At 36.3% G+C, this 24,336-nt stretch overlaps 1 protein-coding gene across 1 annotated transcript in view; it reads left to right on the top strand.

The window, feature by feature from the left end:
* Window positions 1–24,336, top strand: part of EPB41L2 (erythrocyte membrane protein band 4.1-like 2) — a 71,951-nt gene that overhangs the window by 22,933 nt on the left and 24,682 nt on the right. The window contains exons 4-11 of the mRNA XM_010574703.1: window positions 1,551–1,593; window positions 8,618–8,693; window positions 10,216–10,434; window positions 10,893–10,980; window positions 12,591–12,743; window positions 13,934–14,031; window positions 19,548–19,720; window positions 21,545–21,726. Of these exons, the coding sequence (XP_010573005.1) occupies window positions 1,551–1,593; window positions 8,618–8,693; window positions 10,216–10,434; window positions 10,893–10,980; window positions 12,591–12,743; window positions 13,934–14,031; window positions 19,548–19,720; window positions 21,545–21,726 (1,032 nt within the window). The remainder of the gene's footprint in view (window positions 1–1,550; window positions 1,594–8,617; window positions 8,694–10,215; window positions 10,435–10,892; window positions 10,981–12,590; window positions 12,744–13,933; window positions 14,032–19,547; window positions 19,721–21,544; window positions 21,727–24,336) is intronic.

Below are 24,336 nucleotides of genomic sequence, written 5' to 3' on the forward strand. Positions count from 1 at the left end.
TTTACAACATGGAGCTTAGTATTCATAGAAGCCACATCCTTTATCAGCAGAGGTAATCTACATTAAGGATTTGCACCAGTGCAAAAACATACAGTTCCACATTCTCCTAATCCATACAGTCCCGTAGAACTGTAGCCTAGCATGTTTTGTCTCCTTGAAGTTAATTTGACTTTGGGTGGAAAAGCCTGTAATAAAGACTGAGGGATATGGTATTGGAAAACAATTGTTGATTCTGGAGTTTGGTACCATAGACTGAAAGGTGAGTCACATTATACCCAGTATCCACTACTTGACTAGGTTAGGCAAGAAACATTGGTAGAGATACGCCTTTAGCAACATTTGTGCTGATGCTGAGGTCCCCTCTGACTTTAAAGCTGCTAATATGTACAGTGGTTTGTGAAAATGAAAATGTTGTCCTTGACCTTACAAGTCAGTTGCTAATTCTTCCCTACATTGCACATCTCTGTCTTTGAAATGTGCTAAGTCCTGCTGGCAGGCTGGTTGTGTGCATGTGTGTTTCTTCCATGTATATGCTTGTGTATGCGTGTCTGGCCCTGGGAAATAAAGGTTCAAACACTGTATAAAGTAAATTCTCAGTAACTGTAACTGCATTTAAAAGGCTTATGTTTCTAGTCTCTCACTCAATCTATTTTCTAACATCTATGGGTAAAATTATTAAACAGGATTGTCTGACTTACTGATGAATAAATGTTACTGATTTCTTAGTCTCACTTCCCAAAGTTGTATATTTGGACGATCAGTCACAAAAAAAATCTCTTTCCCCATATTGATAGTAACTGAAATGCTACGAGCTATTTAATAGGTTTCACAGATTATATAAAAATATTTTTGGTATTGAGGATAGAACACATTTAATAGTGAGGCATCTAAATATGAAAAACTGACTTTATTTGCATTGTCTAAAATAGAGCTGAGTATCTAGACTTGAACCTTGCCAGTGTATCAGTGTTAACATAATACATGTTCATAGAGAACTTTGCCTTGGGGGAGGTCAGAAAAAAAGCATGGAATTTGATTAGGTTTTTCCAAGCACCTTTGAATGTTATCAGAACTAAAATGTATACACCTTAAGACAAACGATGGGAATAATAAGTCTCTGGAGATCAAGAGAAATATCATCTTAAGTATGACTCTACATAGGTGTGTAAGCACAGATGTGTAGAGATTACATAGCCATTCCTGAAAAGTCTGCTTATGTCAATAAAAGGAGTATGAGAGAAAATTGCATTTGTCAAATGTAATTTGCTAGACCACCTCTACTGTAAGACTATCCACTCTTTAAAATTAAAGGGTATAAATAGTCTAAAGCAGTAAGACAACCATGAAGGGAGTGGCATTATGCAGTTTCATTTATGTGCTCGGGTGGGGAGACTTGCTAGCAAATCGCAAGTTCAATTTTAGAATTCTCTGGGTTATTTAAAAATAGAACAGATGTCTGAACAATACAAACTTTAACTGCACTGTATGAAATTACTTCACCATCTTCAGTCTGAAGTGATTTTAAATGCTGGTTGTGTGGTTTTTTTCAGAACTGGCTAGATTCTTCAAAGGAAATTAAGAGACAAATTCGAAGTAAGTACTTCTGTATCCAGATGTTACGCTCCTTTTATTTCCTCACAGAAATATTCTTCATAAACTTAGTAGCCTGGATATTGACTAAAATGTATCCTTACAGCATTCAAACAATTTACATCTGATAGCCATGTATTCAGCCTTAGAACAGAAAGCAAAGCTTCTATTTCTGTCCACTGTCCAAGGAGAGAAAGAATCACTCAGCCTTGTGCTGTAGAAGTTAACCATTATACTGGCTGCTGCCCCCAAATATTCCTGTATTGTATGTGACTAATAGTTGATCTTTTTGCATCCTGAAACAGTAGATGGTTTTCAACATTGTGCTGATATTTGGGTTATGGGATGGAGAATGTCATCTTGCAAAGACGGTCATGGTTGCTGCTATAGGACTTTCTAACTCCAACGACTCACCAGAAGAATATGAAACTATAAAAAGAGAATCAATACGTCTTACAGAAAATGTATATTCTTCAATACTGGTCAGTCCAGCATTGGCTTTTTTGATATGTCCATCATTTCCAGAATGGAAATGGAGTAGAGCATAATCTTGGTATGTCTCGCTACAGTGCTTTTCAGACTCAATTCATGTGAAAAGTCTTTCTACTTCCTATCCTCAATACACAATGAGGAATTTATTTTACTCTGCATAAAACTCTGTCAAAACTCTTCACTAGCCAGGTAGATTTTATAAAGCTCTTTATAAAACATATTTTAAGGGGATGTGATTTTTCATATAACATGAAGATCTACATTTTAAGTGGAGATCAAGTCCAGTTTCTTGAATTAGGCATCATGACTGGAATTTTTTTTCTCTGGTCCATAGCACTTCCGAGTTGATAGGCATAGTGTATAAGGCAAACAACCAAGTAAGAACACCATTGTAAGCATTTTAAAATGAAACTTGCTTACACCAATTCGTAAGTAATCAGCATACTATCAGTTGTGTTCCTCATAATCAGTGGATTAAAGTTTCCACATATTGGAATGTACTGCAAAGATAAATTTTATCCCCCAGCTACATGAGTATCAAGTAACAAGACCTTTTTTTTTGTTTCGGGTTTAGTTCTAAATATATTTGTCTTTGAATCAAGAATGGAAAACTTATGTACAAAAATACTCAATTATAATAAATTTAAGGTACCTGTAAAACCTACTAGTCCATTTGAAATGAAGAAACTCATTTCTTTTTCTCTTGTACAGCACAAACTGAAGCACTAGCATGCTAGATAAGCATATCTGGACAAACACATTGATCTGAACACACAAAGGTGACAAATTTGGAAGTGGAGCTCAGCACATCAGTTTGCAACTTAATATTTATAACAATCTTTGTCTCTCTCTTACATGTGAACAATACCAATACTCGGCACATTGGGCATGTATGTACCACCTGTGACTGGGGAAGACAAAATAAGAATCCTTTAATCTCCCCCAAATAATGTTCTGCATCAGGCTGTCTCTTGCTAAGCCAGGGTCCTCAGGCCTTTTATGTGATCTCTTATTTGTTCAGGTTGGCCTTTGGCTGGGCAATAATGTTGGATCTCAGCAATTACTGATGTTACTTAGGCTAATGAATGTGATCCACAAATTACTAGCTCTGTTCTCAGGGCTACAAAGGTGGCAAAAAGCTTGTTTGCTTTTAGCCAGCCTGATCTCTTCAGGAAAATTAATTCTTGACTTTTTTTAACTCATGTAATTGGGTATCCACTGGCATGTGTTAAAACCTCTAATTAATTTAATCAGGGACAGGTGGGGTAATTACAATTCTGTCACAGTCTTCTTGAAAATTGCTACATCTAAAGTGGATTCAGGCTTTTGCAAAATGGAGGACTTCAGCTTGAATATTGTGATGCTACAGGCAGTAGCAACTGATCTTGGAATAGTCAAATTGAGATTTTGCAGAGGGTAGGGAGGTTCACCCTTATATAAAATTTAATTTGAGAATTTATCTGTGTGAGATGTACATGCAGTTAGTATAGAACACATGATATTCCACTCAGTTTTGTTTATAGGTATTTTCATAACTCTCCTTCTCAGTATAACAAAATTGAATGAGTAAACTATATAAACCTTGTTTAATCATAGTGTTTATTGCAATTGAAGATCAAGCATTTGTCCGCAGTTTAAATTTTTACAGCTATGGGTAAAGATTAGAGATGTGAATGTTTAAACCATCTGTCTTGGTAAGCCTGATTATTTGTTTTTATTGTTTGTGTAATTAAAGTATATGAAACTGAGTTATAGACCTGGTTATCTTTCTCTTCACACAAATTTTGAAACTATTTTTGGGATATATCCTGTTCTTAGTGTGCATGTAAGTCATTCTCTTCCAAAATGAAATTACATTTGTATGCTGTGTGGAACAGTTTAAATCCAAGGTAATGTTATGTCAATTAAATCTATTTCTAGTCTGCAGCACAATTAGCGTTTTTACGGGAAAAAACCCCTTCCATATTGCATATCCTGTATTGTATATCTTGTAAGAAACGGAGAGGAGTTGGATGTTCTGAGGGCAGAATACACTGGTATAGGGCGGTTTTATGCAATCTCACCACATAAAGGATACATTTAACTGGTTTTGCTCTTGAAATTAACTGTAAAATTGTCTTACTGTCTTTTGTCAAGAGAATACTTATTTAGCCAGAAAGATTGTAGAAACTCATCACTGTACCCAGGAAATGACTAATCTGATCTAATTTAGGTTAACTGTGTCCACCTCAGGTAAATGCACTTGTTTTTGAAGGAACAGGCACTTTCAGGAGGTGAGTGAGTGCATTCTGAAATAGGTGCCTGAGAGGGGAACCAAACCACACGCCACTTTTCTTCCGTTAGCTATGAAGGGAGTCAGTGGTGTCTTATGTATATAATTGCATCTCAGCAGTGTAGGGCTGAACGAAACTAGTGTCAAAAGAGAATGCTTATGGGGATAGAAAAGTTGTTTTCTTTTTAGAAAGGAGTGATTAACTGAAGGACTGAAGACAGCATACTTAATTTGCTTGTTGATTCAGTTTGTTGTTTCATTCAGTTTAATTATTGAGGAGGGTGAGGGAAATCCTCTGTAATTCTATGGAAGTGGATTAGGACAGATTAAATAGTACAATAGATAAGGCAGCTGGGTGACAAATCTTGGGCTATAAGTTTAAATCTTTCTCTTTATTCATGCTGAAGATTGTTCTCAACATCCTTTTGTTAATGGGCATCCAGTCATTCAGATTGGGGAACTTAAAACCAGCCAAATCCAATACTGGCCTAGTCTTTCAGATGTACTTAGCCAACAATTAAGGTAGTTCTGGGAATGTCATGGATTTGAAATGGATTTTTTAACATTCTTGTTTCTATAGTATATTCTGCAACACAGCTTAAACAACTGCTCAGGGAAGAGGATAATATAGAAGAATAAAGATATGGTTAAATAGGTATATTTTTAAATTACACAGTAGACCAAATGGTGATAAATTCATAAATACAATTCTGTGAGAATAACATTATCACAAGTTTAGAATTTTGCAGCACAGTGTTCTAAAATACTTAAGAAATCTAAAGTTTGTATTTAAAGTGCTAAGGGAAGTTAGAATTAATTAAGGAAAGGTCTTGCATTTTAAAGATATAGTTCTGGCTGTCTGATTTTAATGCTAACAAAACGTATGGTTATGCTCAGGCATCACTTTATTTTATATCCATCTATTTTATGTAAATAACTATATATCTGTAGAAGTTGTAGCTAATTTTTATCTAAGCTAATTACACTAGAGTCCAGCTTATAGGTGGTGAAGACAACTAAGTACCTGTGCCAAGGCAAGAGCTGTCCTGCAGAAGTGCTTCTGTGTGTCTGCTAATTATAAAGAAAGGTTTTGCTGTTTGGAGATGTCTGAGTTTGTGAGCTGAATCTCATCAGTCCAACCAGGACTGTCTGTACTCTGCTTTCTATGCATCTTTGAAAATGTGGACTAGCTGTAGATCTTCCTAATTTCTTTTATTTTCTTGACAGTAATTTAAGAAAAATTATAGAAGTAATTTTCTTAATTTTATGGGGCATTTGTACATCTGCCTGTGAGTAGTGTATCTGTCTTAGTCACACAGTACCGTAAAAATCTTAGCTGAGACACAAGAGATATCATAAGTAAAAGCCAGAAGAAGCTTTTACTGGAAAAAAACCCTCACTGATTTCCCAGTTTAAATGGGATGAATCATGTTAATTGTATGCTGCTAGCTGGTTGGTTATATTGCATTCTTTTTCTCTAAGAATGTGCCTAAAGTTGCCACAGAAGCATTTTTGAGGTAACGAGCTGGCTAGAAATATTTTTGACATTTCTATAGCCCATATTATTAAACATCAAAACAGAGAGCCTTATCAGGGGCAGAATGCTAAATAGTATTTTAAATATCAGATTTATTTATTTTTTTGTCTTGGCCACCAATTGAAAGCGGCAGTAATAGTGTGCATTATTGTTTGAAGACAATTATGTTTGTATGCCTTGGTTATGCGGCTATAAACAGTATGCTGTAGTGAGAAGTACAAATATAGACTGTGCACATTGTAATACACTTGCTAGTCTATATTCAGGGGATAAATGTGCTTTCAGTAATCAGGCAAAATATAAAGTCATGAACTGTCCAGAAAATATTTAGTACAAAGTCAACTACAACATTTTTTCAATGGATTAGCTATGGTATTAGTATGAGTAGACATCTGAAATTTTTCATAGTCTATACATTCAAAGGATTTATGCTCTTTTTAGCTTTTTAAAGAGAATGTAGATGATTTTTTTTTTCCCCTTCTTCAAACAGTGTCTAGCTCTCCTGGCTACAGTGCTTTCTGAAAGCTAACTGTAGAAATGCTGACAAGAAAGAGAAATAGGTTAAGCAGGAATTAATCTGTGACTAGTTTAACTGCAATTTTAGATGAGGAAAAATTGCCTTATTCCAGGAAAACTGGAAGACTGGTTTAGTACCTATGTGGAAGGACACATCCTTCATCCATTTCTCCCCATCCCACAGCCCTGTTAACATGACAACTCTCCCTGAACACTTTCTGCATAGATATTTTTGGCCCAATTGCTTCTCTTCATCAGTTTGGCTTACTCAATATCAGCAGCTTTTCTTTAAATGATCCTAATTCCCTGAGAGACAAATGATGGAAGTGGGCTAATCTATTCCAGCTTTAATTCTGTTTTGTCATGCTATATGTATTAATTAGTGTTAGACATTTTTTTAAAGGTATTTTTGTCTTAATTTTCTCTTGCACTGGATTGCAGTAGATGATGCAATGAGCCATATTTTACCAATTCAGTACTACATGTATCTCCAATAAATTTGGCTTTCTCATTTAAAGAGTCCTGCCTTATTTTGTAAGCAAAGTTATTATTGTTCTAACAAATAATTGATAACTGGGAACATTAAGATACACCAAAATTCTGAGCTCTCAAAAGGAAATAATGACTTAGCAGCAAGGTGGAGAATGAAGTTCACATTTAAGCAGAAATTTAAGTGCTCCAATGAATAGTCATGTCTGAAAAACTGAAATAATTGAAAAATAACAATAAAAAAAATAATAATTGAAAAAATAATAATTGAAATGTTGAAAGACATAAGAAATTTTGGCACAAAGTACCTCTTCACCTTTAACAGCTGTGAAATTTCAAAACACGATTTTTTAAAGAAAATAATCTTAAAAATGTCAGCACTCTTTTCTAGCATTATGTTGGAAATGGCATTTCAGTCTTATTTTTAATAACAACAACAAAAAAACATTTTTTCAAAGCATGATTTCAGATTTTTAAAATAGTTTACTGTCCAAAATTAATCATTAACAAGCTTTATAAAATTATTACCTTTTTTTAACCAAAGATTAGTTTTTCTAGGTCTTTTGCCAGAATATTATTTGCATTAGGAGAAAAGGGGCGAGAGAAAGATAAAAATGGCTACTTAATTGTTTCAGTAATATTTTGATTTCTTTTCTTATCTTTCTTCATTATTTTTAGCAGATCTACATTGTAGTTTTACTTTCTTTATGTTTCCAAGATATGATAAATCTCAACTGCATTTGCTTTCAAGCAGCATGCAAAACCAAACTATTAAATTCTTTTCCTAGACTCCTATTTCGTGATTTTCTAGTACATATATATGTTTGCATTGTACTTAATAAAATCTGTTTGAATAGGAAAGTTCTACATTTTGTCAAGTTATTAGTACTTTCCAATGAACGTATTCCTCTTGTACATAGTGTTATAATACTGGTAGAGTAACATTCTGAGAATGTATTTTAATTATTGATGAGTGACTTCAGCTTTCAAATCCTAAAAATTTATTTAAAATTAGAGCTACGACTAAAGGCAACATTTTATGCTTTGTCAAATTATTAATCTAGTTTTAAGCATGCTTTTGCTTAAAAAATGCATGTGGTATTAACAATTCTAACATGAGAATTTAAACTTAAAATATCATTGCTATTATAGTTGCTAAAGATATTGTTTCTCAAAAAATATTTTAAAGGAGGAATGGCTAATATTTTTTCTTCAATGCATTCTGTACGAATATGAATAATTTACTTATCTTTCTGTTTTATACAACGCAGACCTCATTTTGACATCTCATGTTCATAGTTGCTGTACAGTCTCTCAAACAGTCAGTTTAAACAGGAGGAAACTGTTAGCCTTGGAGGAGTTGGAAACAAACACAAATTCAGTGCAAGTGTCTTTGAACACAGAATACCTTAAAAGTGTTAATATATTATGGTAGTTTTCAAATTAAAAATGTCTTCTGATCTTTATATAACTTACAGCAAAACATTCTTTGAAAATAATTTTTAACATGCTAATCTTTCACTGTATGTGTATATGAGTTACTACCTGATAAAAAAAATAATCTATGCTTCATACTAATATACTGTAAAAAAGGGAAAAAACTCTTCTCATGATTGCAGTGATCTAACATTTATATGACTGCCTAACATTTTTCAGTGAGGTTCTTTCTTTGCTTGCCTCAACTTGTTTAAGATTAACAATTGGACATTTCCCATGTTTAGGTTTACCTTGGATATTCGCCTTTAATGTGAAGTTTTATCCCCCTGATCCTTCACAGTTGACTGAAGACATCACTAGGTATGCATAGTTCCTAATTTTAAACTTAAAAATTACTGTTAGTCTAATTTGAAGGCCATATACAATTTTTCAGTTTCTGGATGCTGTAACAGGTTTGGCTATTACTGTAGAACGCTATAAATGTTCTTACATCAACTGCTTTTTGGAACAAGGTTGAAAAGGCAAAGTGAAAACTTCAGGAAGACACCTGAGAGAGAAGAATTTAATGATAAGTGGGGATATGATTTAGGCGGGAGGCAAGATGCCAGTGATCATATTTGAAAGAAGCCAGCGGTTTATTGTCAGGCTGCTGCTTTATTATATAATAACTGAAGGTGTGGGTGTATTAATATTAAGAGCAAAGCTCAAGGCATCCAAGATACTTCAGTAATAATCTAGGCTAGGTTGGTGAAAACATAGTTTTATACATATCCATTAAATAAAACCATAAAACATCATAAAACCTGAAAATACTTCTCTTCTAAAGTTCTTAGACAGAAAATACTTGGAAAGCAGTGGATTCTAGGCACCTAAAAAGTAGCACTGCAAGACTAAAATAACCAGTGGGTAGAGTGCAAGGAATTGACACTCATTTTTTCAGGAGTTATGGAAAACCTGAACGCTTAGTTTTGTTTTGGAGTTAGCTGACTCTGCTGAGGCAGGATATATGTTACTACACATCGCATCAGATGAGTCTTCTGCACAAAATAAGAGTGTTACACAAGTGTGTAGCTGATATATTACTAGAAATAGTCTAAGACATGTAGTACGCAGTGTATTTAAAAGAAGCCGTCTGTGTTTTGTTTGAAAATTTTCAGCAAGCTTGTTGACTTTTCAACTGTGTGTTCAACTGATAAAAGCATTTTTTATACTTATAGCTTAAAGCTAAATTCCTTAAAATTTAAGCTTCACTTGTAAAACTTTTTTTTTATTTGCATTAAAAGTCTGTCCTAGGGTAGGATGTCTACCGATTGTTAACTTGTTAAATTTGGTAGAAGACTGTATGCAGTACCTGAAGTATTAAATTCTAATACATACATGGTTTAAGGCAGGCAATTATGGGTTCAGTACTAAACCGGATTTCGTGTATTACATAACTTGATTAGCTCATGAACTGCAAGGGATATAAAAGTTAGAATTTTAAAGCCAAAGGGAAATGTCAAAGGAAATGCATGGGGTTTTATTTGTAAACCTTAGATACCTGCAGGCTACAATGTGAAATGAAGTCAGCTTTTGTTACAAACTAGATACAGTTTTTCATTCATTTATGTTGGAAATCAGAATTTTTCCTGCTCTTCACCTTATTTATGAAAGTAATATCGACTCTTACAAATGGAAGTGAAATTTACTGTGTAGCAATAATGCTCAAATAACGTAAGGTGTAAAAAATTATTAATGCATTGACTTATTTTAAAATATCCTTGTATGATTACATGCATCTTGATAAATTCTGCCATATCTCTCATAAATTTGCCATTGGTAACACTTTCTCTGTTCTTGTGTGTGTGTGTTTGTTTTTTCCCCCCTTTTCTTTGTCTTGCAGATATTTCTTGTGCCTACAGCTTCGTCAGGATATTGCTTCTGGTCGACTGCCATGTTCTTTTGTGACTCACGCCCTCCTTGGTTCATATACCCTGCAGGCTGAGCTGGGTGATCATGACCCAGAGGAGCACCGCAGCGACTATATCAGTGAATTCCAGTTTGCACCCAATCAAACTCAAGAAATGGAAGAGAAAGTAGCTGAGCTACACAAAACACACAGGTGTGTCAGATACAGTGGGATTAAAGGAAATCATCACGCTTTGTCATGTTTATGTCAATTCTCTTAAAAGTCTGTATAAAACTGCGAAGCTGAAGTTATTGTTAATTTGGAAATCATTTGTTATGTAACTAGAACCTCTTCCTATCATGTATTTAAAAATTTCAGTTTGAAAATAGTAGCTTCACTAATATCTCTGAAGAGAACTTTTGGAGAAAATTTTTATCTGAGCATATGAATTACTTTAAGCAACATGCAGCTAGACTATTTTGAAAGAGTGAAGGTGGAAATCTCTACTAAAGGAATATAATATGCTCTGAAAGAACACTTTCCCTTTAGGGCAAAAATGCTATTGATACCTTACAAACTTAGTTTTTTCTGTGTCTGAATTCCAGGATTCCACTCAGTTTTGATTCTCGCTTCTTTTGTCAATAAACTCAAGGCTTATTCAATGATTTTAGGGGCTTGACTCCAGCACAGGCGGATTCCCAGTTCCTAGAAAATGCGAAGAGACTCTCCATGTATGGAGTGGATTTACATCATGCTAAGGTATTGGGGAATTGGATTGGATTGGTTTGGTTTGGTTTGGTTTTAGGATAGACATGCTTAGTACTAAAGAACATAGTGTATATATAGCTTATTTAAAAAATTTCATACCTCAGTTCTTAGGTATAAGCCTTTTATCTCTTGGTCTTGATAACTACTCAGTTTACAGCTCTAACATCCTTAGAATTTATTTTAAATCTAAGTTTATTTTATGCATAGGTGTATGTGCAACTTAGAAATAATATTTTATTCATAAGAGTGGCTAAATACCTTTTAAAATGTCAGATTTTTGATGCCAAGGAGACATGGGGCCATAAAGTAAAGCCTAAAAGAAGATGTAATTGTTTTAGTAATACAATGAAAGTTAAAAACAGAGGGGGAGGAGGTCTTGTGGGAGGGTGGGTTTTGGTGCTTTTTCCACTCCTCTGGGTAGGTCAAATAAAATTTGCATTTCTAGGGGGATTTTTTTTAGTTACCCTCCTCCCCCCAACCAGCTAACTAACCCCCTCTCACTACCTAGCACAAATCCAGTCTCAAAACATTAGGAAAATTAATGCATTGTAAACGTATCGGTCCTATATTTAAAAAAGGAAACCAAGACTTTTAAGTACCAGAGAAATATTATTTAATTCTGTTTCATATAGAAACAATGTGCACTTTTTTTGCAATTTTCCATAGACTTCTTCCTATGTTCTGTCAGAAGCACTTGAAAGAAATATACTTATTTTATTCATGTACATTAACTATGTCTGTAACATTTATTAATTTTTTAATACAAGTGCAGTGTGGCAGTTCACTTGGTCTGTAGTGGTTTAAGAAACTTAGATTTTTAGAGTTTTATGGGAACTTTCTTTTCTCATAGTGAAGTAACTGCAAACATTAGAGCTGCTGTTTGCCAGGATTCGCTGTTTACTTATGCCAGTGAAGCAACTTTTTAATGTCAGCATTGGCATTTGATGTAGTTGATTTGTTGTTGAGGAGGACAAGAGATTCTGCTGTATTGTGCAGTGGTACAGCGTATAAAACCCTTACCAGTAAGTGATTAGTTTTGTAGCCTGTAAAACTTGCATCAAACGCTGTCAGTGGAACAGAATGCTCAGAAACCCAGCCCACCAGCACTCTGAAATTATTGTGTTGACATTTTCAGCCAACTATCTGTTACTTCCTATATCTTTACTGGAATAGTAGGTGACTGTAAAAGATGACCATGATCACCAACTTCAGACTTTCACTGACTGTTTTAAGTTGGAAAGGCCTGTTTTAAATTTTTGTTCTTTTAATATTTGTTGAAACTATTGGTAGCACACCCACCATACCTTTCCTTGCTTGTAAGTTGTTGACTTAGTCCCTATTGCTAGAATACTGAAGAATTTCCCAGAACTGTGACATATGCAATGGCATATGAGTGCCAAAGCCATTACTTAGTGTCCAAAGTTTCCTGTAAAATTAATATACTTGGCTATTTCTGCTTTAAGAATCTCATTGTCGGGGTCTTTCAGGTTTGAATATGAAACAAGTCCCAGTTGCATTATTCCCTCAAGGTATGCCAGCAATAATTACTTCTTTGGAATGTTATTAAACTGGTTTTTTTAAAATTGTCTCATATGTGATAGGATTCTGAAGGTGTGGATATCATGCTGGGTGTATGTGCTAATGGACTGCTCATTTACAAAGATAGACTCCGGATCAACCGTTTTGCTTGGCCAAAAATTCTAAAGATTTCCTATAAGCGAAGTAATTTCTACATCAAAGTCAGGCCAGCAGAAGTAAGTAGCACCTTTCTGTCTTGTTTCTTTTCTGAGATCATTTCTATCCAGCAACAAGAAAACATCCTTATTTTTTTCCCAGATGTCCTCACAAGCTTATATTGGGTTCAAGCAAAACTTAACAGCATTTTCTTTTCCTCTTCAGATTCTACTGATTGTATTAAACACTTGTCTTGATTAGTGAATGCAAACCAAGAAGAAAATCTATTTTCTTTTTTGATAGATGCCATCTTGTAACTTATTTTTTTTTACAGGGAAAGCTAGTTACTCTGGCCATGTTCTTACTGTCTATACAAACTTGCAGTCCTGGGAGAGAGCCAGCTTCTCTTCCTCTTTGGATATAATTGTTCACTAAATGTCAACGCATCTAGTTTACGGCTGTAACCGAAGGTTTGAGTTCTCCTGTAGGATGTTATAACTCTTTCTGTTAGCTGCTGTGGAAATACTGGATTCAGCGTTCTTTTCAGATACTGTTATAAGTTTGTGGGAGTTGCTGAAGGAGGGGGAGTTACATTCTGATCACATTGTAACTGGAAATTTAACAAAAACCAAAATGCCAAACACTGTAATGCTTTTTTTAGATTATACTTTTAAATGTTTAAGGTAGCTTTTACTGTGTGAATAAATAAAACAAAACAGAAGTCTAAATACCAATAGTACAATACTAACATTGTAGTTTTGTAAGTTTTGGAACACAGATGTATTGTTCTTGCACTCACTGATGGTGCATAGATGTAATGTTTTTGCTAAGAAACTATTATATAGTGAAACAGATGAGGTAAGCTTAACACTGCAGTATAGATTTCAGACTTTTATTAAATCAAAGGAAAGTGTGCAGCACAACCTGCAGTACAATTACTTCATGCAGTTTAAAAATAAATACATTGGGCAGCTAGTCAGAAAATCAGCAAGGAACACTGAAGTACTATTGGATTTCTCAATAGAGTCATTAGTACAAATAGGAAGTGATAATGTGATTATTACCCATCATGACTAGCCCACCAAGTATAATTTTATTAAAAGGCTAGAAATTCTGATTTTTTTAATTTTTTTTTTTTTTTTTAAAATCTTATGAAGTCTTATGACAGGAGAATTACAGCTTGTTACAGTAATGGAACTATCTGAGCTCTGCCTGTTAGTTAATAGCCAGCTTAGTGAAATGCATTAATTTATTTATGGATTCTTTCCAGCTGGAACAGTTTGAGAGTACTATTGGGTTCAAACTGCCAAACCATCGGGCTGCTAAAAGGTTATGGAAGGTTTGTGTGGAGCATCATACTTTCTTCAGGTAAATGATAATTCTCTGCTTCCCCCACTTTGCTAGGCGTGCTCATATCCTTCTTTTAAAGGATATGAGGAAAATAGAGAAGATTTCCCTCCTCTTTGTCCCCAATTTCTCAGTCCAGTAACACCTCTTAGACAGAAGACACCCTAACAATCACTACCCCAAATTACTAATTCTGAAAGTCTCAAGTACAATTAGCTGCTTTATTTAAACTTTCGGAGTGCTAACAGGATGGAACTAAACTAGTGATCATATGTAAGACTTCCTGAGAGATTGACTCTTCAGAGTGGCCATCTAGAAAGCCATTGTACACCTTCACAAGAAGCTCTTGGGGCTTGACAGTAGTATTCATTCACTTCACTTTTCAGAACATTCTGCTGAGTGTAATGCTTACAGCTGAATTCTTCCTTATTTATAAACTGGCCTGAGTTCACCGTCATTCTTTAAAGAACAGAGAATCACTTTAAAAACAGACTACTATTTATTTATGTAATAATCCATAACTTTCTCTGCATTTTTTTTCCCCAGCAACTGATAAACGTAAAATTCTGAATCGGTCATTGAAACTATAGTCTATTTGTAAATGAGCACTTCAGCAATAGGCCACAGGGTTGTTTCTCTTTCTACTTCCTCCATTGAAAAGGAATTTGAAAAATCTTCATTTGATTTTTATAATAGCAAAAACTCCATGATGGAGTGCATGTGCCCCATGCAGCTTAGGAGTCACAGATTTAGGTTGAATCTCTTATGCATTGAATAGGCATTGAATCTGAGTTTCTTGTTTCAAATGAGCACAGTAACTAGGGTATGTAAAAGGTAAGTTTTCTCCTTCAGTAGTCTGTTTTTTATTTTAAAAAAGCAATTGTGTTTAAGGTAGGTGCAATCCTTTTGCTGAATACTAGTCTAAGCTGAATATACTTGCTAGACTGAGACCTTCAGAGAACTTGGGGACCACGAGACCTAATCAGTTCATTACTGGAACTGTCTCATTGGATGGTTTTCAGTATTCAGATTTTCAATGAATATAGAATGTTCTTGAATGCAATGTTAGAATTTGTGCTAAGATTGGCAATCAGTCTCCAAATGCTTAATGTAGAAGCACTTCTTTTTTAAATCCTAAATTTTTTTCATGTTTGATAGAATTCATTAGTTAAGTTTATTAAGATACGTAGTCCACCATTCTATCCTTCTTTAAAATTTGAAGTCTGCTTTGGCTGGTGATATCTGTTACCACAATATCATGCAGTTCTGTCTGCAATGAAAAGTTAATAAAAAAGAAACATAATAAAATGAACCTGAATAGGGAAAAAAACAAACCTTAGGGAAGTGAAAAATCCTAAACTGAGAACTACCATTTGCAAATAGAAAAGTTTTCAGGAGTGTTAATATGCATTAGATAATCTTACTACAGAAATTCTGACATAATAAAAATAATTGGATTTTATTCCAATCAGAAGTGGCTTTTCCTAACCAGGAATGACATTATAATGAGAATTATGTAACAAATACTTGAACCATTCTGTAAAATCCATATACTCCACTGATGTCATCACAGAGAAAATCCTCAGAACCTCTCATCCTGATTTAAAAATAGTAAAATAAATCCAGCTCTGTTTTTCTCCAATGATAAAAAGCAGAAAGCAATTGCTACAGTCCAAGAGACTGTATGTAGCTCCTTCAGAGCATGTGTAAAATTTGTGTATGATACCACAGTAAATTGTATTCAATCTAGACATACATTTTTAGCTTCCAGATCTCTTAGCATGCCCTATATAACATTGTAAGATTCCTTGTGTTGTCTTTTGCAATGTTTCAGTTTTTCTCAAATAATTACAATAAGGTCCATCTTCTTATAATGTATGGGAAATTCAGCCAGCATATGAAGTTATTTATAAAAATTTGTAATGAACTATATTGAAAATGACAACCAAAAGGCATTGGATTCACTTGTATCAGCTCAACTTTATAGGATTCCAGTACCGTTTTCAAAGTGCAACAATCTACTTTAAGAAATACAGTCAGACTATGTATCTACGTTAATCTTTTGAGGTAACTTAGTCTGCAACTCTGGATCTTATGCAATGGCTGCAGAAACCTGCTTATAATTCTGCTTTATGATGTTTCAGTTGAAATTTTCATGATTGTTTCAGTGCCTCCCCAGAATGTCCTAAAATGGTAGAAGCATAGTCTTCAGTTATTTTATGTAATTAAGCTTGTAATACAAAAAAATCCATTCAAATGCCCTTAATCAGGAAGTAATTAGTTCCCTTGTTTTTTCCACATTAAAAGATTAAAAGTTTATCTCAGCAGGGTGGAAGATAAAAATGGCAGTTAATGCTGTAGCCTTGCCAAGACAGGAAAAATAAAGAACAGAAAGAACCTTGGAAAAACCCTCTTAGCCTTCGTTTTCTTAACGCATAATGCACTCTCTCTTGGAAATAAGGTGGAGAAATAAATTGTCACAAAGATTGCATGTGACATCCCATCTAGTTTAGGAACTGGGAAGTGGGGGCGGGGAATTGCCGCTGGGGGACTGATTGGGTGTCGGTCGGCGGGTGGTGAGCAATTGCCCTGCGCATCATTTGCACATTTCAATCCTTTTATTACTACTGTTGTCATTTTATTAGCGTTATCATTATCATTATTAGTTTCTTCCTTTCTGTTGTATTAAACCGTTCTTATCTCAGCCCAGGAGTTTTACTTCTTTTCCCGATTTTCTCCCCCGTCCCACTGGGGGGGGAGTAAGTGAGCAGCTGTGTGGTGCTTAGTTGCTGGCTGGGGTTAAACCACGATGGGCTGTTTTATAGAAGCAATGAAAGTGGAGCTCCAGATACTTGTGATTTTATCACATAAGTGGCCTTAGTGCAGAAGTGTGGTTTAGTCTGTCTTGAATTCTGTTTTCTTTAAAAATGTGTTGGAACAGATTAGGATTCAGGTGCATGCATATGCATTTTAGGCATGGAGGACTGGATCCTTCTGGCTAGCACTCTGACAAAGCCATAAAGATCCTCTTAGAGAAAGTGGTAACCTTCTACCTAGCTGTATTGGGGTTGTGTGGCAAGATTTTGGTAGTGGGGGGGCTACATGAGTGGCTTCTGTGAGAAGCTGCTAGAAGCTTCCCCTAAGTCCAATAGAGCCAGTGCCAGCCGGCTCCAAGATAGACCCGCTGCTGGCCAAGGCCGGCCCACCAGTGATGGTAGTAGCGCCTCTGAGTTGCAACAGCAAGTGGAGAGAAGAGTGAGAATGTGTGAGAGAAACAAGCCTGCAGACACCAAGGTCGGTGCAGAAGGAGGGGGAGGAGATGCTCCAGGCGCTGGAGGAGAGATTCCCCTGTGGCCCGTGGTGAAGACCATGGTGTGAGGCAGGCTGTCCCCCTGCAGTCCATGGAGGTCCACGGTGGAGCAGGGGAATACCTGAAGGAGGCTGTGACCATGTGGGAAGCCCACGCTGGAGCAGGCTCCTGGCAGGACCTGTGGACCCATGAGGGACCCACGCTGGAGCAGGCTGTGCTTGAAGGACTGCAGCCTGTGGAAGGGACCCATGCTGGAGCAGTTCGTGAAGAACTGCAGCCCATAGGAAGAACCCATGTTGGAGAAGTTTGTGGAGGACTGTCTCCTGTGGGAGGGACCCCACGCTGGAGCAGGGCAAGAGTGAGAAGTCCTTCCCTCGAGGAGGATGAAGCAGCAGAGACAATGTGTGATGGACTGACCCCAACCCCCGTTCCCCGTCCCCCTGCACTGCTGGGGGTGAGGAGGAGGTAGAGAAAATCAGGAGTGAGGTTAAGCCCAGGACGAAGGGTGGGGTGGGGAGAAGGTGTTTTTTTAAGATTTGGTTTTATTTCTCATTACCCTACTCTGATTTGATTGGTAATTAATTAAATTAATTTTTTCCCCAAGTCAAGTCTGTTTTGCCCATGACGGTAATTGGTGAGTGATCCCTACCTATCCTTGTCTTGACCCATGAGCTTTTTGTTTTATTTTTTTCTCTCCTCTGTCCAGGTGAGGAAGGGGAGTTATAGAGTGGCTTCGGTGGGCACCTGGCATCCAGCCAGGGTCAGCCCGCCACACTAGCTCACCATTGGTTTTGCTAAGGATCTGAAAATTCTTCAGTTCTGCTGAAATATATTTAGAATGACTGTCAGTTTTCAGAACCCACCACTGGATACTGTCTTAACATATGCTGGATCGGATTCCACGGACACAGCTATTCCCTGTGCAAATGCTTCAAACAAGGAGAAAAAAGTCAGCATACTTTTAAGTCTCGCTCGCCCATCTGTGCCATCCTAAGTACAAAGGGCACAGTAGTTGCTGATTCTGCTTGAAAGAAGCTGATGTGCAGTGAGCTTCTCATTCTTTGCAGATCCTCAAATCAAAAAGCTCCATCTGGAATAGTCTGTTGGTTTTATACAGAGGGAGAATAGGCCATGGAGACTGCCATGCTGGGTAAGCATGTATTTGCAGCACTATGTTGATCCAGGAAGCAACATCAAAGATCTTTCTAGGGAAGTGGAGTCTGAGAAGAGTTCCTGCAGTGATGACTGTTTATCCTATCGGCAAAGATGACACTGGAACAAACAATACCCTCAGTGTTGAAGCCGATGGCTCAGATTTCAAAAACAAAGTACAAGCAATGACGGTCAGATGAATAAGAGCTTGAAGTCCTCATACTGAAGGAAATTTAGGGAGGTATAGAGGACCTGTCTCTTCAAACCCATGTGATGTCAAAAACTGGTGGAACAAAGTAGAATCCCTCACAGCAAATTCTGCCACGTTGTTACCTGGACTTTCTGACATTGACTCTAACACTTAGGTACAAACATACATACCCAGCACAGAACCCAGTATTAATAGCACTCGTAACTGAATATCTTTTTCACCCTTTTCATTATATTCTTTTTTTCCCCTCCTTATATCCAGCAAACATCAACTTATAAAAATCTATATATGACATTGTAAAGAAACTGGAGTCTGAATATAGCTTGTTAAACTTCTTACTGTTAGGTCACAACTCTCCAGCCCAATCAATCTTTTTTTCACTTGATACAGCTTTCTGCGTAGAAGGCAGTGATGCCATTCCCTAACTTTTAAGAATAGTAGCTGCTGTATTGGTATCTTGGAACATAGGAAGGACAGTGGAAGTGGGATGTATAGTTTCCACTATCAGTAACATTCTAAGGAAAGAGATCTGATAGGTATTCTACATGAACCTATAATGGCCTTGGCTTTCTACAAAAAATGCAATTTAACCAAGATAGCACCAAAAGATAAGGATCCCAGATGCTTAGTCATACTGTGGAAAAAGTGATGGTTATCAGCATCACTTCAACTCCAACTCTAAATAATAAGTAATATGCATTGTTTTAGAAGTTTTTCTCAGAGCTTATGATAGAATCCTTTCTTGGAGTGCACAAATCATGCATGGTGAACTGAAGTTGAAATATAATAAGTAGCTTTATAGTACCTCATTAAATACATAAAATAAAGCCTTTTTAACTGACTTTCTTCGTATTTACTTTTTAGACTTGTATCACCAGAACAGCCTCCAAAAGCAAAGTTTCTAACCTTGGGTTCCAAGTTCCGCTACAGTGGACGTACGCAAGCACAGACACGACAGGCTAGCAACCTCATAGACAGACCAGCTCCATACTTTGAACGCACTTCAAGCAAACGTGTTTCCAGAAGCCTTGATGGAGGTACGAAATTTGACTTATTTCTTCAGTGTAATGATTACATTATGTGTTGTCACGCCGATCTGACCAACATTCAAAAATGTTGACATTGTGGATGGCCAGAATGTCAACTGACAAATTTATGGATTTCAGTTTCTGATGGGTGATGTGAGGAATAGCCACTTCGGTTACTTGTCGATTTTAGGTGACCTAAACAGTAAGTTAAGTCACTGCCTACATCGTATGGCACTGCTGTGAATATATGCTGTTGATTAGAATTGTTTGGTCAGCAGCATCTTTTGGGCTGTGGGTTGGCCTGAGTGTTTCTCTCTACACCAAAGAGAAAAGGCAGAACAAGTTGTTTCTTCTAGTTTTGTATCATTTTGTTCAGTATACTGCTATCCTATTATATTTATTAGGTACTTCTGCGTTTAGTTAACAATTTTTATGTTGAGGTTGTTTGAATAGCTAAAAATTTTTTTTGTCATTTACTGGTGTTTAGTATCTGAGCAGAAATATCTTCTGGTTTCCTTTATTGAAAACAGGTATGCTTTCCAAAGGCAGGTATAGCAGCAGTATGTGTGAGAGATGCAGAAGTATATGTTTTACTCTAAATCACTTCTGAAATAATACAGAGTAGAAAAATTCTTCAGAAAAAATGACATGAAGCTTGACTTAGATTCAGGCATACACAACTTCACTGGAATAAAAATGAACTGTGACAATGATGTGAGTTTAGCCACAATTCAGCTGTTAACTTTACCTTATTTTCTCCAAAAATCTTTTACTTAGAAGACTTACTTCTGCAAATAGTCATTCTTCTATACTGGGACAAATAAGCAAACTGTGACACTTGATTGGGAAACCTTACCTTCTGAGAACCAAAGCAAAAATAAGAGGCAAAAGTGCTTTCACTGCTATGAGTCTTTGTGGCAACCAAAAGACTCATTGCCACATTAGTGTTACTGTCTGAGTCTGGTTTAGTTCCTGTACTACTTTTGGTTAGAAACAATTTGAATTCTTCCCAACTCTCCGAGATTGTATCATCAAGCCTTTCTGGGATCCCTTGCGCATCATCTGCAGAACACAGATGTGTATGTATGTGTGTTCAGGCCCAAACTTTCAGTCTTACAGAACCATCACAGTCAAAATTTTGAGCATGATTAAACATTGCTCTTGGGTTTTCCTTTTAAAAAAAGAAAAAAAAAATCCATCCTGCTCATAAATCCTATTATGCTTAATCAAATAAGAGAAAAAAACTAATTTAAGGCCTTTCACTCTCTTGTGCTTTAACTATATTCAAGCATACATATTCAGTATTTCCCCCTTCCATTTTTTGCAAGCATAAGGGAGGAAAAGTCTTACTTTCACTGAGCTGTTGTTTCTGCAGTTTTGCTAAGTTTCCAGGATAAAAATACTGTGACAGTTATATGCATAGCTATTTCTTTATTGCATTAAAACAGTCCTCTCAAAATAGTGAATTTTCACAAGACACTGTTGCTTATTTCTCTCTTCTGTTATGGTGATTTACACAGTCACAAGAACAGTACCTTGAATTTGTCTTCCAAGACTAATCAAAAAATTGATAAATACCTACCTGATACTGTGAGGTTTTTTTACCTTGCATAGTAAGTGCACATTATGTAACAAGGGTACGTTGCTGTTCATATCAGTGCAATGAGAACCATAGACTTTTTGCAAAGCCAAGAAGCTGAAAAATATTGTATCATGCAGTAACTAGCCTGTATTGCTCATTGCTGACATCACCATAAAATCATTTTGTTAAGAAGTCTTAAAAACAAAATGTTCCAACTTACCCCACTTAACCAAAATTTTGTTCTCTAATAGCTCCCATGGGTATCTCAGACCAAGGTCTGCTAAGAGACTTCCCTGCTACTGGAGGGCAGGCTGCTGGAGATAAAATCATTGACATTGAAGCTGCTGGTCAGGCCAAGTTGAAAGAAGGTGGCAGAGAAGAAGATGGAAGCCCAGTCAAAACTCCACAATTAGAATTGACTCAGGATGGAAAGGTATGGCTGACTTTCACACCAAAATTATTTGTTCATGTGGTGTGTGTTCATATGTCGTTATCTAGTGCCTGTCACTTCTGAGCGTCATAGAGAACACCATATTAAAATACTAAAGAAAAGCTGTCAAGTGCTTTCTGTAGGTTTAACTTAATGTAAACATACGTAAGCAAAAGAAAATACAAACTTCTGAATGGCATTGACCTAGGGTTTCTTTTATTGCTATAAATTTAATGTGAATTCTCAGTAAGTTTGCATGAGTTCTTGAAAAAAATGTTTCAAAGTATAATGTTTTATTCATTTCCTTAGTTTTAGACTTCAAAAAAAAAATTGTTAGTATATCCACAGTTCTGTACATTCTACAGAGCTGGGTGTATTATGACTGTGTTTAATTACCATAGGTAACAGTATTGTTTTAGTAGCCATTGCAGAATTATTTCACACTTTAAAAACTTTTATGTTGACTGAGGTGTAGATTTCTGTGAAAAGTTGAGTACTTTCATCTGTTCCTGTTGCAAACAACTATTTACTTGTCTTGTTTGTTTGAGCTACTGGGGGAATAGGTCAAAAAATTAGATTTAGATCTTGTATGATTGATGTAAAAATTTCCTTCCAAAGTGTCAGCTAAAATCTGCTCTTCTCTCTTGAAGATCGTTTCTTTTTTGGGCAGTTCTCCAGAACTTTCTTTCATATTTAAAGAGTAATTTTGTCTTCAAACATTTTTGCAAGTTAGCTACCCATTTGATTCCTAGGGGGACTGCTGAGTTTCTCTGTGTGGTTCACATGTTCCCGCTGCATTCAAGTATAGGAAGGGAACAAATACGAACAGTTGCATTTTTTTTCTTTGCTGGTAAGTTAAAATAATTTTGAATTAGCCTAGGAAAAAGGCACCCACAGATTTTCTTTATGAGAGAAGAATGGTAAATTACTATGTTTTGACTTTGGGCTTGGTAAAATGGTCATATTCCCTTGTTTTCAAAGTGGCAGTATCTTTCAATATTTTAACCAAGAGAATAAAAAAAAAAAAAGGTAGTATTTTGGAATGTTGTTCCAGGAAGCTGTTCAGTAAGGTTTTGTTACACATGCCAATTCTGTGAACAGCTTTCTTTCCCCCCTAGCCCAGACACTTCTTTTCCTTTCTGACTCTCTTTAATTCTTAGAGGAAATCGTTACAAACCCAAGAATCAAAGTGCCAACTTGTCTTTCCTGTACTGCACTGTCCCCCGACCTTTCTGCCAAAGCTTTGAATGTCTGTCCTCTTCCATCTGTTGTAAGCGACTATTACAGTTCAAAAGTGCACAGCTTTTTACAGCCTGAGAACAAAACATTCGTAATCGGTTCCTTTCATAATCCAGAGAAGTAAACAAGTTGGCTGCTTGTAAAACACAAGGGGATTTCTATTTTTATTTGGCATTTCTATTGCGTTAGTAGAGCTATCCCTGCTTCTAAGTAAAATTTTTCACTGACTAATAATTTCTTTTTTTTCTCTCTTCTTGTGCCTTCAAACTTGCATTTTTTTGTGCTTTCATTTTCCACTGTGCACAGAATTTTTTTCTTCAGCTCACTCACGTACACCCATCATCACTACCCGTCCATTCTGTGTCATCCCATCTCACAAACCTGTCACCTGTCCCTGAGATGGACATGCTTTCAGATATTTCAGAGGAAGATCCCTTTGGAGAGCCCCTCCTTACCATCCCAGACATCTCAGAGTCCAATTCCATGAAAGAAACACCAGATCACAGAAAAAATGAAATAGCTTTACCAAATAATACCTTTGAATCTATGAGACCCCTAGCTAGTCGAGGCTCCCTTGCTGTGGAGGGAAAAATCCATACAAATGACTACAAAAGCACTGAGTTGTGTGTCTCGTTCAGCTTTATCAGATGCTTTTCTTTTAGTTTCCATTCACTGCTTGATGAGGATGGTTATATTACTTTTCCTAGCCTTCCTGATATTTGCATCTCTTTCCTCCCACCTGGCCTTCAGCACTATATTCCTATTACCTCTCCTTCCTTCATTCCCTCTTTTCTCCTTATCTTTGTGCTGCTGCTGTCTGCTTTCCAGTCTATTCCCTTTTCACTCACACTTTCCCTTCCTCTCGCTCTGTCCCTCTGCTACCTGGAGCCTAAGGTGACTTCCTTTAGTGCCTCTAATGACAATGACCTGAATGACAAAGCAGAGGAAGAGGAGGTGTGTAATCTTGTTGCTTAAATGTTGACACTTGCATATAGCTTTTATGCTTGTTCTCCCAGAGGCTTGCTCAGTTTTGCACACTTCCTGGTATAGGCATATGTCTATGTCCATGCCTGTATATGTATAAATACACACGCACACAGGTGTGTGGGTGTGTATCTGCATCTTTCTAACTTTACTCATTTGTGAAAAATTGCCACTGTGGGATTTTTTAGTCAATAGATAGCTGTTGTTTTTTCTGCCTAAATTTCTACAGCATGCATAATTTCATTAGATTCCACAGACACTGAGCTGCAGATAGAGTTGCTTTGTAGTTCAAAATGTTTATGAGCACATAAGTCTGAATACTGAAAGTGCTGTGTAATAATAAATATATTATTACTTGATACTATTTGCAAGTTGTGTTACTTGCACTAT

This window comes from Haliaeetus leucocephalus, unplaced genomic scaffold, assembly GCF_000737465.1.
Source record: "Haliaeetus leucocephalus isolate CR32 unplaced genomic scaffold, Haliaeetus_leucocephalus-4.0 Scaffold450, whole genome shotgun sequence".
NCBI lineage: Eukaryota > Metazoa > Chordata > Aves > Accipitriformes > Accipitridae > Haliaeetus > Haliaeetus leucocephalus.